The sequence below is a fragment of the Camelus bactrianus genome, chromosome 13, assembly GCF_048773025.1.
Source record: "Camelus bactrianus isolate YW-2024 breed Bactrian camel chromosome 13, ASM4877302v1, whole genome shotgun sequence".
In the NCBI taxonomy this organism is placed as follows: Eukaryota; Metazoa; Chordata; class Mammalia; order Artiodactyla; family Camelidae; genus Camelus; species Camelus bactrianus.
In genome coordinates this window covers 21,758,427-21,774,237 of record NC_133551.1, presented here as the reverse complement: position 1 = coordinate 21,774,237, position 15,811 = coordinate 21,758,427, and the positions used below count along the sequence as shown (strand labels likewise).

Sequence of the window (15,811 nt, the reverse complement as noted above, 5' to 3'; positions counted from 1 at the left end):
TAATAGCATAATGGTAGAAGCAACCAAAAATGTGCAGCCATGGGAAAAATTATTAAGTTGCTTATGCCAAAACTTCTGAACAAACTCTTAAAAAGTTATTTTTAAAGATAGCCATGTAAAGCATGGAAATGTGTGTAATTACAGTTAGGACAAAGTTTCTGAAAAGATATGTATCTGGGGGAAATTTGGAAGGGAAAACAACTGAAAAAACAAACACTTTTTGAGGGTGGTAAATAAATGCTGAAAGAAAGTATTTCTTTTTTCAACTTTCTAAGTGCTTTTTTTTTTTTTACCATATACATATATTTTTAAAAATTTTGTTTGTTTGTTTTATTTTATTTGGTTTATGTGGGGGGTAATTAGGTTTATTTACTTCTTTATTTTCAGAGAGGGGACTAGAGATTGAATCCAGCACCTCATGCATGCTAAGCATGTGCTCTACCCTTTGAGCTATACCCTCCTACCCACCACCATATACATATTTATATGAGTCATACACGTTTGTGTCCCCACCAAAACAGCCTACCTCCACATATCTACTTCTATCATGTTATTAAAACATATCATTACATTTACCTGTACTTAATTATTACATCTCTCCCTACCAGGCAGTGAACCCCTTGAGTCTTGTTCTTTGTATTCCAAACATAGGTCTGGAACATAAAAGGTCATTTCATAATTGTTTGACCAATGGATGTATTACTGAATGAATAGTTAGACGAGTATATAAGACTTTCCAAATCTTAGCTATTCTTGGTGTATAAATTATATACTTGGAAATATTCCTTATGCTGTCAGACATTGTAGGAAAGTTTTCAATCTCTTACCTCTAACCTCCACTAGCCAAAGAATTTCTAGCAGTCTTTGAGATCCAGAATCCAAGTGTCTGGCTCAGCTACTTGGCCAGTATGGAGAAAAGAAATAGAGCATAGAGAAATTCTGCTTTGGCTGAACAATTGTGTTATACACTATAATTTCAGCCTGCATTTACCCAGATTCCACAGACCAGTATGTGTATTCCACACTTACAAAAAAAGTAAAAGACTCAGAAAGACAGTCTGAAAAAAAAATGTAAATAAGGGGCATATTTATCAGGACAATATACCCAATATGGAAAGTCTTATATATTTAGATTTTTTTCTGGATAAGCAAAACATTTACAAATGTCCCTGAAAACACAAATGGCCCACTGGGTTGTCAATTAGTGAGGGAAACAGAATAATTAGGAGGGAGATTTTGGTGTGTGCGCCAAATGAGAGAAATAAACACTCAAGAATTCAATACATAGGAATGTTGTGGTGTCCGTTCAAACTCCAAACCCAGAAAAAACTTTCAAATAGAAAAGGATCTTGAACAATTAGAAAATCTATGAGGATAAACTTGTTATTGTACGTGTTCTGTGGTGGGGCCTGTGTTTTAAACAACATACTCCCCCTCAAACACAAAATACACCTGCTGAGAAAAAGAAAGGAAGGAAGGGAATAGGAGGAAGAATGAAAGAACCTTCAGAAAACACTGAAAGGTGCAAAGGAAAAACAGCTGCAGGCCTTTGTAACCATGAAAGGCATGATGATGACATTCTCAGGGTGAGGACGCTCAGGGTTTAGCAGTGGGACTGACAGTGACCACCAGTATAACCCTGCAGTTAGGCTCTCTGAATCTCAGTTATTTCATTTATATAATGAATATAAAATATATCTCACAGGTTGATTTAAGAACTAAATATGGCATATGTAATGCACTTTATAAAGGACTTATCACAATGCCTGACTTGTAACACTCAATAAATTTTTACCTTGTATTATGGCCAGACTTGTCATCATGTCATTACTATCAACTGTACCAGTGCTGATGACTGATCCCATTAGGGCCCCTCTCCTGGGGTGAGGAACTGTAAATGAGAAACAGTTGGCACATTATCAGTAAAATTTCCTGTGGTTAAGCTGGCTCCATTTAAACTATAGATGGGGTAAGTACCTGTTAGGAATGAATGAGGATTTAAGCATAGGCCCCAGCCGTCTCTGTGGGTTGTGGGAAGTGCTGTCCTGGGTTTAGAGTCTTTGAGTCTTCTTTGTGTGGATGGAGCAAATGGTCTCTACTCTGAGACATCTACTTAACAGGGACAGAGCAAGGGGTGGCCCTTTACTGAGACACAGCCTGTGTGCCAACACTGAGCTCCCTTTAGGGATCATCCAGAGAAATTCCCACCAAGAGCCGCCTTCTCAAGGATGTCTAGACCTTTGGAAAGTTCTAGTTATCATCCCAAAGTTTATCAGGACTTCCTCCGCTACGTCCAGCAAATAATCTGGACTCCGCCCCCTTGCTTCATATCAACAGTTAAGCATTTTATTTTTTTAATTTTAATTGAAGTATAGTCAGTTTATAATGTGTCAATTTCTGGTGTACAGCATAATAGTTCAGTCATATGTTTGATTTTCATCATTACATTGATCACTATCTGGTATCTTACTTACGTCTTTTGGAGAGAGGGATAATTGTTTATCTGCCCTTCATTTATCACTACCCAATGTTGTTTGTGCATTTTTACTTGCTTATTGACCATCTGCACTTCTTACACGCACTCACCAGGAGAATGTAAATTCCTTGACAGCAGGAATCATGTTTGTCTTATTCACTGCTGTATAAACTAGCACACTCTCCCAACAGGGGAGCAGAAGAGATTCTGCCCAGAGACACCAGGCATGCAATAGGCATCTTGATTTGTCAGAGTTGCAGGAATGCATCCCCAAGAGAACAAAGGGCAAAGGGCCATGAGCCCTTTATATACCCACCCTCAGAATTTCATGTCAGGAAATAATGAACCTGGTCTCCCATGGCAAGAACGTATTTGTTGTCCTTTGTCCTTTCTTTTTCCTCTCTTCCAAACCATCAGCTTGCCTTTGAAGCATTATACTTCCCCCATATAGCCCTTCCATAACAGGCTACAACTCCCATTGCAAAAGTAACTATGAGCATCTTGCTGCTCTCATACACTTGGAACACACCAAAAAGCACTGATTGTCAGTGCATAAGGCTACCTGAAAATCTGCCGTATCTCCAGCTGCTACGTTTTTCAGGCTGTCCAGGGTATTTAATGCAATGCAGTCTTATCCATTCTCTTTATACAAGCAAGTTGCCATCCTTGCCTGACTACACTAAAGTGCTTTTAGTATCCTGTATCCCTTCAGGATCCATTCCTCCCCAGGAGGGAAGATGTGAGCTGTGCTCTGCCGGGTTCTTGTCTGTAAAGGGTGACCTTGAAAGGTCCGGCAGAAAGTGGCCTCTTCAGTCTTAGGTGCTTTGCCTTGGCTGTACCTGCTCATAAAGTAAGCTTTCATGCCACGGACCCTGGTATTCATAGCGTTGTCACGTTGGGAAGAGACAACGCTTCACTCCTGCCCTAACCTGCTCTTAAACAAGAAAAAGAATGTCAGAAGCTGGAACAGTAAGTGATGTGGCATATTCTGAGGGCAGAAACCCACTTCTATGGAATAGGAACACCTGCCTCATTTAAAGCTACCATATGACACATGGTTTCACAAGTGTTCAGAAAACTTCATTTACTTTACAAAACTCAATTAATTTTTGAGCCCCTCCTTTGGGGAAAACAAAACTGCAGCTATAGTGAAGGCATGAATAGCAGTTTTTCGTGTGACAAGAAATAGAACCAAGGAAAGATCGGCAAAGATGAACTTGAAATGGACATTCAGACACTGGTTTTTGGAAGCAGGTGCAGTGTTGCCTCTCTCCCTGGCCTGACCCCAGCTGTCAATGCCTATCAGAGCCTCCTTCCCTCTCACATGACCTCACAGTGTCAGGCCTTGCACAGAGTTAGAGGTCATGTTCTCAGGACAGCATGGACCATCTTTACAGCTGGCAATGAAAAGACATCATAATGGGGAAATGAGTCATGGAGGAGGATGTGTGCACTTTTACGATGGTCTGTAACAGGAAAATACTTGACCTGTATAGCTGCTTTAGCACATCCACTCACATCCACCCGTACCCACCCATACCCACCCATACTGACCCTGGGATGCTCCGACGGTCCACGGTCCACCAACTTCACACTCCGCACATCAGGTTAATGCTGGCACCCACCTCACCTACTAAACAAATTAAGCAGTCTCCAGCTCTCCACTGCCACCCACTTCTTTTTTCCACCTTCCCTCCCTCTCTACAGAAATAACTAGCTGATTACTTACTAATCCTTCTGTTAGTGAAGATTGCAACCTCACTGTAAAACCTTATACCGAAATCTGTAAGGTTTTGTAACACTAACAGAGAAAAAATTCGAAGCCAGCAACCAAAACTTTCCTGAAGGATAGAAATATCCAAGGTCTAAAAATTATCTTAAGGGGATGGATTCCGCACCGTCATTCCCGTTTTCTCCTTACTCCCAGTTGCCTATTATGAAAGATCGGTAGGTAACCTTAGGAATGAAAGATAGATTCTGTGACAATTAGGTGTCTTCCTGGGAGCTCCTTGGGCATGCAGGAGTAACTCGTGCGTGTGTGTGTGTGTGTGCGCGCGCGCGCGCGCCCGCCTGTGTAAAGAGGTCCGGAGAGGCGAAAGGGTGGCAGGTTCCTACAGACCCCCGTTCTGTTCCTCCGGCCACCTGGTCCCAGGTTGCTGCGTCCCGGGGGCGGAGCGCGCAGCGCCCAGGCGATGGTGTGACACGGAGGGGTGTGACTGCGAGCCCCCCGCGCACGCCGTCCCCACCCCCGCACCCCGCGCAGCCCACGCGCCGTGACTGGCGGCCGCCGCCGCAGACCCGACTCCGGAGGCGCAGAGCGCGGTGCGCGGAGCGGGAGACGCGGGCGGGCTGCTGCCGTGCGTCCGCCGCGCGGTCCTCCCTCCTCCGCTCCCTCCGCCCCTCCCCCGGCGGCCGCGCCGCCAGCAGCCCGGGGAGCCGCCGCTCCGAATCCGCAGCTCGGGCGCGGGGACCAGCGCTTAGGCGGGGGCGGCGGGAACGCTGAAACCACAGCCCCCGGGGAGAGGCGGAGCGGGGGTCCGGCCTGGGCGGCCAGAGCTGAGCCTGTGAGCGTTTGCGCGTGAGAGCGAGGGCTGCACCGTGCTCGGCGCGGAACCCGCCAGCCCCAGCGCAGGTCTCCGCAGCCTGAGAGCCTCCCGCCTGCGCCCCAAGGCACGCGCGGCACAGCCATGAACACCAACGATGCCAAGGAGTATCTGGCCCGGAGGGAAATACCTCAGCTTTTCGAGGTAGGGGGCTAGGTATGGCAGAGAGGGACGGGAGGGTCGGGAGAGGGCACCTCCGGGGCTCTGGGTGAGGCAGCCGCGCCCCGTCCCACCTAGCTTACGCGGGGCACGGAAGTGAAGGTGCTTGCAGAAGCTCGCTCGCCCTCTTGCCGCGGGTAGCCGCCTTTCTGGTGGGTTGCGGGGGTTCTTGCGGGATGGCTGCGCTCAGAAGCCCCCATCTTGCAAATTAAGTTTCAGTCTTCTAGCCGGGTTATAGAAGCAGGCTGCCCCCAGCCCACCCCTCAGATGTGGACACCCAGGGTGGGCTACAGGCAACGTCTGGCCGCGCTCTCAGGGGGCCGGGGCCAGGCCAGGTGGGCACGCGGGCGCCCAGCGGCAAGCAAAGATTCGGAACCGAGGGGTCGAGAGCCCTAGTCCCTCCGCGCGCCCAGAGTGGGGACCCCCCACACCCCGCGTTGAAGAGGAAGTGGGGATGAAAGCAGCCCTCCCCCAGAGACCGCTTGAAAGAGAGGGATGAAGATGCAAAAAGCAAGTCCAAACCCACCGAGTGCAGCGCTGCCTCTCGGGTGGCAGGCACCCAGCGCTGCTCTGCGCTTTCGGTGAATGAACTCCTGAGCACGTTTTCTGTCGCCGTGGAAAGGATGATTCTCCTTGCTCGCCTCCCCAGCCCATAGCTTTCGCCTGCCCTCTTCATCCCACTTAGAGAAAAAGAGTGGAAAGGGAGCAGCTAGGCGGGCGTTGACTCCTGTTGCTCTGTCTTCCGACCTCATCGCAGCATCGTCTGCACCAGGGACCCGGAGGATGAGGGACACTTTGGGAATGTGGGAGAGGAGGCTTGAGGGATGAACTGGAACCTTGGTTAGTTCTAAACCGTAGCTTATGTCGCGGAACGTTTTGCATCTTTCCTTCTCCCCGTATTTGAATTTTAAAACATTCCTGAATCCTGTGTTTTTACTTAGATTAAAAAAATAAAATAAAATGGAAACGAGCCAACCTTCACAGAGCGAGCCCTGAAAACTGGTCCCCCATTTCTGTGGACTGATGTAGTAAACTAAGTCATGCGTTGTTCTTTCTCCTGTTTGGGGGATTTGTTCTGCTAAAAGGAATTTTATAACACTACTTGGGAAAATAATTTTGGCTCTGTTTTCCCAAATTATCTTTAAAATGGGCCGCCATAATTACAGATCTTCATTTTCTCTCAGCTCTGTAAGCCACGGTTTACAGGTCCATCTGAAGCCATGATTTCCAGGTAAATCCCTCAATGAGCACAAGCCTGGTATGCGAAACCCAAATCTAGCAAGCGTTTACTAGTATTTGAAAATAGCCAGGAGGTGTTGCATAAGGACAGATCTTGGGAGTATGTTGGATTCTTGTTAAAAGTTTTTTTTTTTTTAATTTTCAAAAAGTAAATGTGGAAATGAAGAGCTGAAGGTTTTTGTCATGAATACTGCTACTGAAATTAATTTCATCCCTAAAATGGTAATTAGAAACATCCACAGGAAGGTCACCTGATTGCAAAGTGCTGCTTAATAGTACACCTTTTTTCTTTATAAATTTGGGGACTGTTTCCTCTTTGATAACCACAGAGAATTTTGATAGTTTGTTCATGAAAATCTATGCTGTGTATGCAAATAAGTGATGGCAGGCATTTTTGTTAAGGTACGATGCTTTTCCTTGGCCATTCTAAGATGTTTTAAAATAGGGCACACCCAGAAAAGGAATTCAACTTGCTTAAGTGAAATACAGAAATACAGTGTACTCAAATGCAATCCCAGGCAATAGGAAGATGGAAGGAGACTGCTGGTGACCTCCAAAGACTCCATCCTTCCAGTAGGAAGAGTCTGTGCTGTGCAGAGCCCGAGAGAGAAGTCAAATCTGGCAGCTCTCCATGCAATGAGTATAGACAGCAAAACCAAATGCTTCAAGTTTCCAACTGGATTTTCTCCCTCAAAACCACGATATAGGTATACAGAGTTTCCAGGTATACGAAGTTTAGCAATTAGGTATCTACCAAACCCAAAACATTGGCCACAGTTGTGGATATTAGATATCGTTATAGACCAAGTGACTGATTATTGAATCTGCATATTGTCAAGCAACTAGCTGTATCTAACCGACCTTTTCAGATTTCTTCCTGACTTGAGACATCACATAGGCTAAATGGGATATCTCTGGTAGGTTCAACTTTGAAATGTGTTTCCATTTTTAGATTAAATGTTTGAAACAAAAACCACTTTCCCCTGATTTTGTCTGAGTTCTTAACTCTAGTTAACCTAATGGTGTATATATTGATCTTGTATTGCTGCATTTTAGAGCAGAGATTTGGCAATTAATTTGAATACTGGGGAAAGTCAAATTAGATTATCCAAATTTTTGAAGGATTAATTCAAATAGAGTGATTTTTTTTTTAATCTGCTGGTTGTTTTGGATCCTGATGGTGGCTGATTGTTAGAAGAAAGGATTCAAATTATTCACAGATAAGTGGAACCTATTCTCCCTCCTAAAATCAGTACCCTTTGGGGAGTCAGAGTCATTTAGGGAGGCTGGAAATGTATATTTTCCATTAAAAAACTGAGTTTGTACACTCATTTTAGGCAATAATAGGGATTTTTTAAAAATTAAAGACCTAATCTTGAGTGATTTGATGGAGCACAGATAATCTGACATCTCCTTTTTATCTCATATCATATTTTTGCAAGGTGTGGAAAAAGGAATGTATGGTTTTTGGAATCAAAACTACAGCGTAAGCACTGCCACGGAGTTGACTGGGAGGAGTGTGAGGCATTAATGCAATGTGCGTGTCAGTGGGTGTGTGGATGGCCACAAACTGGGTGTGGATGCTCGGGTTAGTTTCATCTGCTCCCTCTGCAGTTGACCTCCCTCTGCAGTCAGTCCTCTGATTGAACACTCTATCCCACACTATTTAGGATTTCAGAGGACAAATGTACCTGGTAGCAACTGCCTACCATTTTGAGCAAATTGCACCAGAATAATTTGAAAATAAAATACTGTATTCAGGAAAGATGTCAGTCTTTCAAAGGGTGTGTGTTTTGTGTACAGATAATGGTGATAATAATCCTCTATGCTTTTTCCATGAAATACTCCGAAGGAAATATTTTGCACATCAGTTCAGTTCCAAGGAATCAGCATTTCCAGGTGTGTAGCATTTTTAGAAACTGTACATGTGACACATCAGACACCAGGTTTTCCTCTGTAACTTGAACAGGTACTGTAGTGACTTACTGTATAGCAAATATTTTTTTAGACTTAGACTCTATGTTTTGCTTGAATTTTTTCCTAATTAGAGAGCAGTCCAGTATGCACCTACCATGTGCAAGGGACAGTGTCAGAGGCTGGATATTGAAAAATAAATAAGACCCACAGTGTATTGTTGAAGAGCTTATAGGTTAAAAGAGGTGACCAACCAAAAACTGATGATTTTAGTATAAATGACAGGTAAGTTTTTTTTTCTGGGTGTCATGAACACCCAAGAAGGGATCCGAAAGCCAACCTGAGGGCACAGGGGAGACTTTCTGATGATGATGATGACAAAACCACCAACATTTGTTATTTACTATGTGTCAGGCACTTAATATGTACTTCACAGATATTGAATGTTTTAAGCCTTTAAAAAAAAACGTTCTGAAACTGAGGCTTGGAGACTTTAAGCATGGGTAGGAGTGAGATAAATCATGACTGGGGCATTTTACACGCTGCATTTTATCCCATTTCGATAGGTTTCTTCCATGTTAAACAATATAGTTCCTTTAATTGTTTTAAAAGACAGTGCTGAGTTGAAAACTAATTGGGCAAGAATTTTAGGGGTTATCTTAACTACTCAATCAGAGCATAATTTCAACTCAAATGGTTTATTTTCATAAATGCAAAGAACCAAAACAACCCAGAATTCAAAGATGGGATATACACTATTTCCACAAAGGTGGTTTTAAGACGTATTTAATATGCGCACATTTTGTTGTTGTATTTCAGAGCCTTTTGAATGGGCTGATGTGTTCTAAGCCCGAAGACCCAGTAGAGTACTTGGAAAGTTGTTTGCAGAAAGTAAAGGAACTCGGCGGCTGTGACAAGGTGAAATGGGATACATTTGTGAGCCAGGAAAAGAAGACCTTACCTCCACTCAATGGAGGACAGTCACGGAGATCCTTTTTAAGAAATGGTAATGTGTATGTAGAATAATAGACAGTTTATAGTTAGAGCTGTTCTTTTTAATACCATACAGACTGCAGGCAGTGATTTAATGTATTCGGTTAACAAACGCCAGAAAGGATATTTGGTTCCAGAACATGACTGATCTCTCTCAGCTACTCATGGTAGGACAAACAAAATTACATAGCATCACCCAGCACTTCACTAAAGGCTTGGTGAAATTTCTCATCACTGACTTCATTATTTTGCAAAATGAATTGCATTAGCAAACTATGACTCTTTCTTAAAATCGCAAATAAGACTTTTCCAAATAAGTGAGTAGAAGACAGACAAAATTGGTGGTTACTATATAACAACATGTTTTTATTAGCTGAGAAGAGATTTAACTTATCCGTGTGTTTTCACATTCAGAGTTCATATTATAAACGCATATAAAGTTTATACTAGTTCATTCAAGCAAGATTTATTTAGCAGCTACTGAATGCAATGCATGAGATTAGGCATCTGGGTGCTATAAAGGAAATGGAAGACATAAGCTTGTTTAACAATTTCGGTTCCTTTGGAACTAAGAACTGGAGTTCACTAGGGGAGATTCGTGGTATTCTGATAGCTTTCTGAAGTATGTGCTTATCAAAATTGGTAGTTCAACAACAGCCAATCTGCCTTTTAGGCTCCAGATAAAATTAAGATGTGTGTGCAAAATGGAGTCCGTTCCAATCAGAGGAAACTAATTAATTCTTTCTGAGTGACCAAGATCATTATATTTTCAAAATTTAAACCATTCTCAAAAGTTGCACCACAAAAAATTTCAGCTCTAAAGACAGAATTTGAAGTGAAGACAATTATTCTATTTGCAATAAATATATGGGGCAAATAAGTCTTAGTTTGTTTTATCTTACTTAGTCATGACCCACTTCGATTTTATTTGAATGTGGTGTGGGGAAAAGTCCTAGTGTGTTAATTTTTAAGAAACACAAGCAGGGAGGGAAAGCAGAAACAATGTTTTCTCAGAAACATCTCCAGATGTTCCCTATCCATGCAGGGTCACCACTAGGTGATTTAGGATTGGGGTGCCTTTGGCCAGTTACCACTGCAGCACACCACTTAGTAAATTACTGCTTAGGTGAACCAGATGATATTTTTGTGAGCTTGAAAAGTTCACGCATCTTCCTAAGATGGCTAACTTACTTCCCAGAGTGTCTTCATTATGTTAGAATCTGGCTCAGTGTGAAATACATGCCCTGGGCCCTTATTAAATCAAGCGAGGTAAGTATGGAGAACTCTCTGAACTTTTACGCATTATGCTAACAAACCTCAGGTATTACTGGATTTAGTCTGAAATATTTTTACATTTTTTAATTTAAGTCTAAGAGGATATGACAGTCACTTAGTGGAATGGCTGCTTTCAGCCTAGTTATATAAAGTGACAGTTTTGTAACAAAATGAAATGTGAATAATGTGAATGCTTTTATTTTATACTGACTGTTACCTGATTATATGTAGAAGCTAGGCAGGCCAAGTATGTCAAAGAGAATGAGGGTAGGGGGGACAAGAGAGAACAGTCATTGTCTAAGAGCAGTGAAACATAAATTTTGGGAAAATGTTGAGCTAAACAAAATGCGTCCAAGGGGCTACATTGGGCCAAAAAATGACTGGTTTGGAACTCGATCTAGCAGGATAAGCTAAAACATGAGTGGAAAATGTAGGTTTTAACTTTTATTAGAATTGAAATTGCTTGTTAATTTTAATCTCCATACCTACTAATACTTTACTGGAATTTCCACTCAGAGGTCTCGTAATTAGTCATCAAATAGAACCTTTCGCCTACTATAGTGACAAGAATGTTGTATCACATCATCCTATTCCTGGAACATATGCTAAAAGACAGAAAATGGTTTCCAAACTGAGTTATCATGTAATAGTAAAATTTTATTTTATGAGATGCTTTACACATTTGTGCTTTGTAGGTTTTAACTGTCATTTATGGAATAGCTTATTAAGATCAACAAAATTGCTTACTTCCTAGTAACTTAAAGCATTATTATTATTTCTAGAAATAAAAAGTGATTCATGCATTTTTGCTGAAATATTGTCATAGCTATGCTGATATCTATTAATCATGAAAAATTATTTTGTGAAGTGAAACATTCTAATAATTTTAAGCAAATTACTTTCCTAAGTAAAAATATGATAAAAGCAAAGATAAATTATTAGCTGTCAGTTTTTGAAAGCATTGTATCATAAATGTGAGATGAGCATCCATTTTTTTCTGCCATACGTGTACAATCATTACTCATGAATAAGAGTTTTAGTCCCATAGCTCCAAATGTCCGTAGAACTTTCCTTCTGAAATATCTGATTATCATCTTATACTCAACAGGTCCAAAACCAAACACACCATATTTTCTTCAAAACCAGCACTCCCTTCTATTTTTACTTCCGTGAAGACAGTCAATGAGTCAGTTGAGCAGTAAAGTAACCATTTATTGAGTACTACTATGTGTCAGACACTCTTTTAAGAATGAGGCTGTAGCCATCAAGAAAGAAAAAACATGGCACCTGCCCTCATGGAGCTTACAGTCTAGTGATGAAGTCAGACATTAAAAATATAATCAGAAGCATAATGGATGCAGTAGGAACAACCATATGCTATAGAACTAACCATATTAACAGGGGGATGGATCCAGCCTAGCCTTCCTGGAATCAATGGCAAATATTTGTTGTCGTGGTAGATGTGAATTTAAATCTTCATAGTTATATTTTTAAATCAAGGAGATTAAAGAAAACAAATATTGGGAAAATAAAATGATGTTGAAAGATATTTCAAATGTAGAAATTGTTTGCTGCTCTTTTACCTGTCTTGTAACAATATTTATGCCACCAAGCCATTCCACTGGACTACACTGGAGTCCCTGGATCATAGTGACCGTATGTCTATGTTTATAGGTAAATGAAATAAATTATGCATAAACATTGCCTCCATGGGCAGGAGCATATGGCTGTGAAAGTTCTGAAGGCTGTGCACTGCACAGCTCTGAGGAGCACCATTTTTGGAGACCAGGATGTATACCAACTACCAGACAAAACAAGGCACTACTTAAGAAGTTTCCACCAGGGCAGAGGTTGGCAAACTTATGACCCGTTGGCCAAGTCTGGCTCACTGCCTCTTTTTATAAACAAAGTTTTATTGGAACACAAGTACATCCATTTGTTTATATAGTGTCTAAGGCTGCTTTCCTGCTGTTGTGTCTGAGTACGAGACTCTGTGTCCAAAATATTGACCATCTGGCCCTTTAAGAGAAAGTTTGCTGACCGCTTAATGGATTTTTTAGAATCTTCTTCCCGTTGAAAAAGTCAAACTCCATTAAGTTTAATTTTCTAAATTTCTTCTCCTAATTGGTTAAGTGCAAAAAATGTTTTATTGTGCTTTTTTTCCCGTTTCAAAGTTATCTTACTCTTTTGCAGTAATGCCTGAAAATTCAAACTTTCCATATCGACGGTATGATCGGCTCCCTCCAATCCATCAATACTCCATAGAAAGTGATACGGACCTCTCTGAGACTGCGGAGTTAATTGAGGAGTATGAGGTTTTTGATCCTACAAGACCTCGACCCAAAATCATTCTTGTCATAGGTATGAGGCCGGAAAGCAGAATTCTCACACTGTTGCTAACTTTGTTTCTATATTTACATTTCAAGAATTATGCCAATTATGTATTGTATTTGCAAATACTTAGTTGGATAATGACAAACAATAGAAACAAGAGCTCAAGAGTCAGTAGATGGAAATATTAGCATAATTTTCAATAAAACATAAATTTTTATAATTATATAATTTAATGTTTATTACACGTTTATAGACTCTGTTTATGTCATAGAAATTCTCTATTTTGAATTGAAAGTAATCTCTTCAAGATTTATTGTCCTGTGATTTTATCTGCTTAATTTTAAACATAGATAACTGAATCCATTAGAAGTTTTCACCACATAATATGGTTTTCTTCCCTTTAACTCCACAAATTGAATTTATACTCACTATTAACTTTAGAGCAAAAAATAAATGTTAATAATAAGTTGGTAAAGACTCACAGATGACTCTTATGACAGACTGGCATCTACAATAAAATCTAAGTTTTGGTGTAATTAGACGAGCAAATCTAGTAGAATTGTGTTTTAGTTGGCACATAACATGAGTATTAATCAAAATAACAAGGATAATAGTTAATTTTAAAAATTGCCACTATGAATCTTATGTTGATTCTGAAAATATCAGTCTGATGCCATTTCACAAGGAATAGAGACGTTAAAAATGTTTTGAGCATTTTTACCACTCTTGCAAATTCTAAGTTCCTCAAAATTTATAAAATTACAGAGACCTGTGAAAACACAACATATATAGTCATTGTCTCACTGTCCAATTTGACTCAGCTTTTTACAGAGATGACCAAGAGCAGAAATCTATTGTGAGACGTTCAAAGCTATTCCAGCCAGAACTGTTAACAGAGGGCCAAATGTGTACAGCCCCAAGGAAGGAAGTGCTACTCCTAGGACATATAACGATGACGGCAATTGGGGGGAAAAAACATGCAAATAAACACAGCAAGTTAGAACAAGAATTTAAGATCACCAGACTGGAAGGAGTGACATTTGTACATCTCTCAGTGTAATGAAAATGAAATTGCATATATATTTAGCCCTAAATTGCTTAAAATAATGTAGAAAGAGAGTATAGAAATTGGCTTTCTAAAAGTCAAAATATTCTTATGGCTTTTGGTAGCCATCATTATGCCATAAATATCTGTTCTTGAAAATGGAATTTTTGTGTGTATGCTTAAAAATTTGAGGTTCCTACCTAGAAGATAAGGAATTGCTTTATTAAGAAATAGAGGGATTGGGGGTGTAGCTCAGTGGTTGACCACAAGCTTGCCGTGCATGTGGTCCTGGGTTCAATCCCCAGTGCCTCCATTAAGGGAAAAAATACATATATAGAGAGAAACAGCTACAGATAAAGAATAATTGGAAATTATTTCATCATTTTGTCATGAGATATTCTTTCAGTTTTGTTTTTCTTGTTGCTGTTAGTATGATACTGGTGATTATTAACAGGATGAGCAAACGAAGGCTTGATTGTCCATGAAAAAGTGTAATACATAAGTGCTCTCATATAAAACAGCATATATATGTGAAATTTTTGTGCGTTGTGGATTTTATATGGAAATGATTAAAGTAGTTCAGTGAACTAAAATCCGTGGAGAAGGTGTAAATGCTTAAACCTCCTCCACTTCACAGTTCATTTTTACTCAGTAAAATCAACTTGCTTCCCAAGGATGTGATTTTGGTTTTAGACTTACTTACACAGTGTGTTGTAACATTTCATGTTTTACGAGAAAGATGCAGAACCAGTGAGTGTAAATAACCTTTAGAGGACTGAGATAAGAGAAGAAAGGCAAAGCTGAACCTTAGGTTATCTGAGAAAATTAGGGCAATTTTATGACTTTTCTGTAATTATAAAATAATTGTGCCTGAACGTTAAAATTTTTTTATTAGTTCCAACCCAAAAAAGAGTTGAAGAGGTACAGATAGCCACATAGTATTACATTCAAATAAATAACATTTCTCTTCTGGCAATACAGATTTTTTTTTCCTTAAAGCTTGCCTTCTTGGCACAGATATGAATGAATCTCTCTTATGCTAGCATAAAAATCTGAGTTAGATCGATCCTAATATTTATAAGTAGTAAAGATAAATAATATAAAATTAAGCTCACTCTGGTTTCAGTGAAAAGAAAATAAGATTAATTTGTTAGGAAGCCTTGGTAATCTAACTTACCCAATAAATTAATGCCATTACCTTTCAGTTGTGCTAATCATATTTTTTTTGCTGACTGCTATTGCCGCCATTAATTGATAAAATTTTTTGTTTCCTTGAAGGTGTCACGACTTTCTTACCGTGTTTGAATTTTTTTAATTCAGTGGAATTTATAATCTGTTATTTTGATGATTTTTTGTAATCAGGTGTGGATATACAGTTTATGAAAGATAACTTTCATTCTGCAGGGATCAAGTCAGTTTGAATTTGTTAACAGCGTTGGTCATGTTATTTTTTTTTTCTTTCAGTCAATACATGGTTTGCCCGTGGCTTAATAGACCAAAAGCAATTATTTGGAACCAAACTTACTTTTGATTTGCAAAGTAATGAATTTAATCTAGTAGTTCATAATGTTAAGTCTAATAGGATTGGGTTTAGAGTTTCTTAAAAAGCGAATGTCAAAAACGTAAACAGATTCCTATCCTAAATTTAATAAAGCAATGAAAAGGCAAAGCCAGCTTTATTAGGTGCATTATTTGGAATTGGGGTTAAGAAATTCTGCACATTAAAAATTTTAAAGAGGAAATAAGCCCTTGCCAACCAAGTCCACCCACTCA

At 40.1% G+C, this 15,811-nt stretch overlaps 1 protein-coding gene and 1 non-coding gene across 3 annotated transcripts in view; both read left to right on the top strand.

Moving 5' to 3' along the window:
• Positions 1 to 4,802: 4,802 nt before the first annotated feature.
• Positions 4,803 to 15,811, top strand: part of AK5 (adenylate kinase 5) — a 213,982-nt gene continuing 202,973 nt past the window's right edge. Inside the window, exons 1-3 of one of the 2 annotated variants that reach the window (XM_010963381.3) lie at positions 4,803 to 5,223; positions 9,211 to 9,397; positions 12,925 to 13,020. In XM_010963381.3, the coding sequence (XP_010961683.1) occupies positions 5,164 to 5,223; positions 9,211 to 9,397; positions 12,925 to 13,020 (343 nt within the window). In that variant the 5' untranslated portion in view covers positions 4,803 to 5,163. Of the gene's footprint in view, positions 5,224 to 9,210; positions 9,398 to 12,852; positions 13,021 to 15,811 lie in introns of both variants that reach the window. The other variant, XM_010963379.2, reaches the window with a different exon arrangement.
• Positions 14,280 to 14,351, top strand: TRNAG-GCC (transfer RNA glycine (anticodon GCC)). Its single transcript has one exon. It is a non-coding gene; the product is annotated as a tRNA-Gly (tRNA).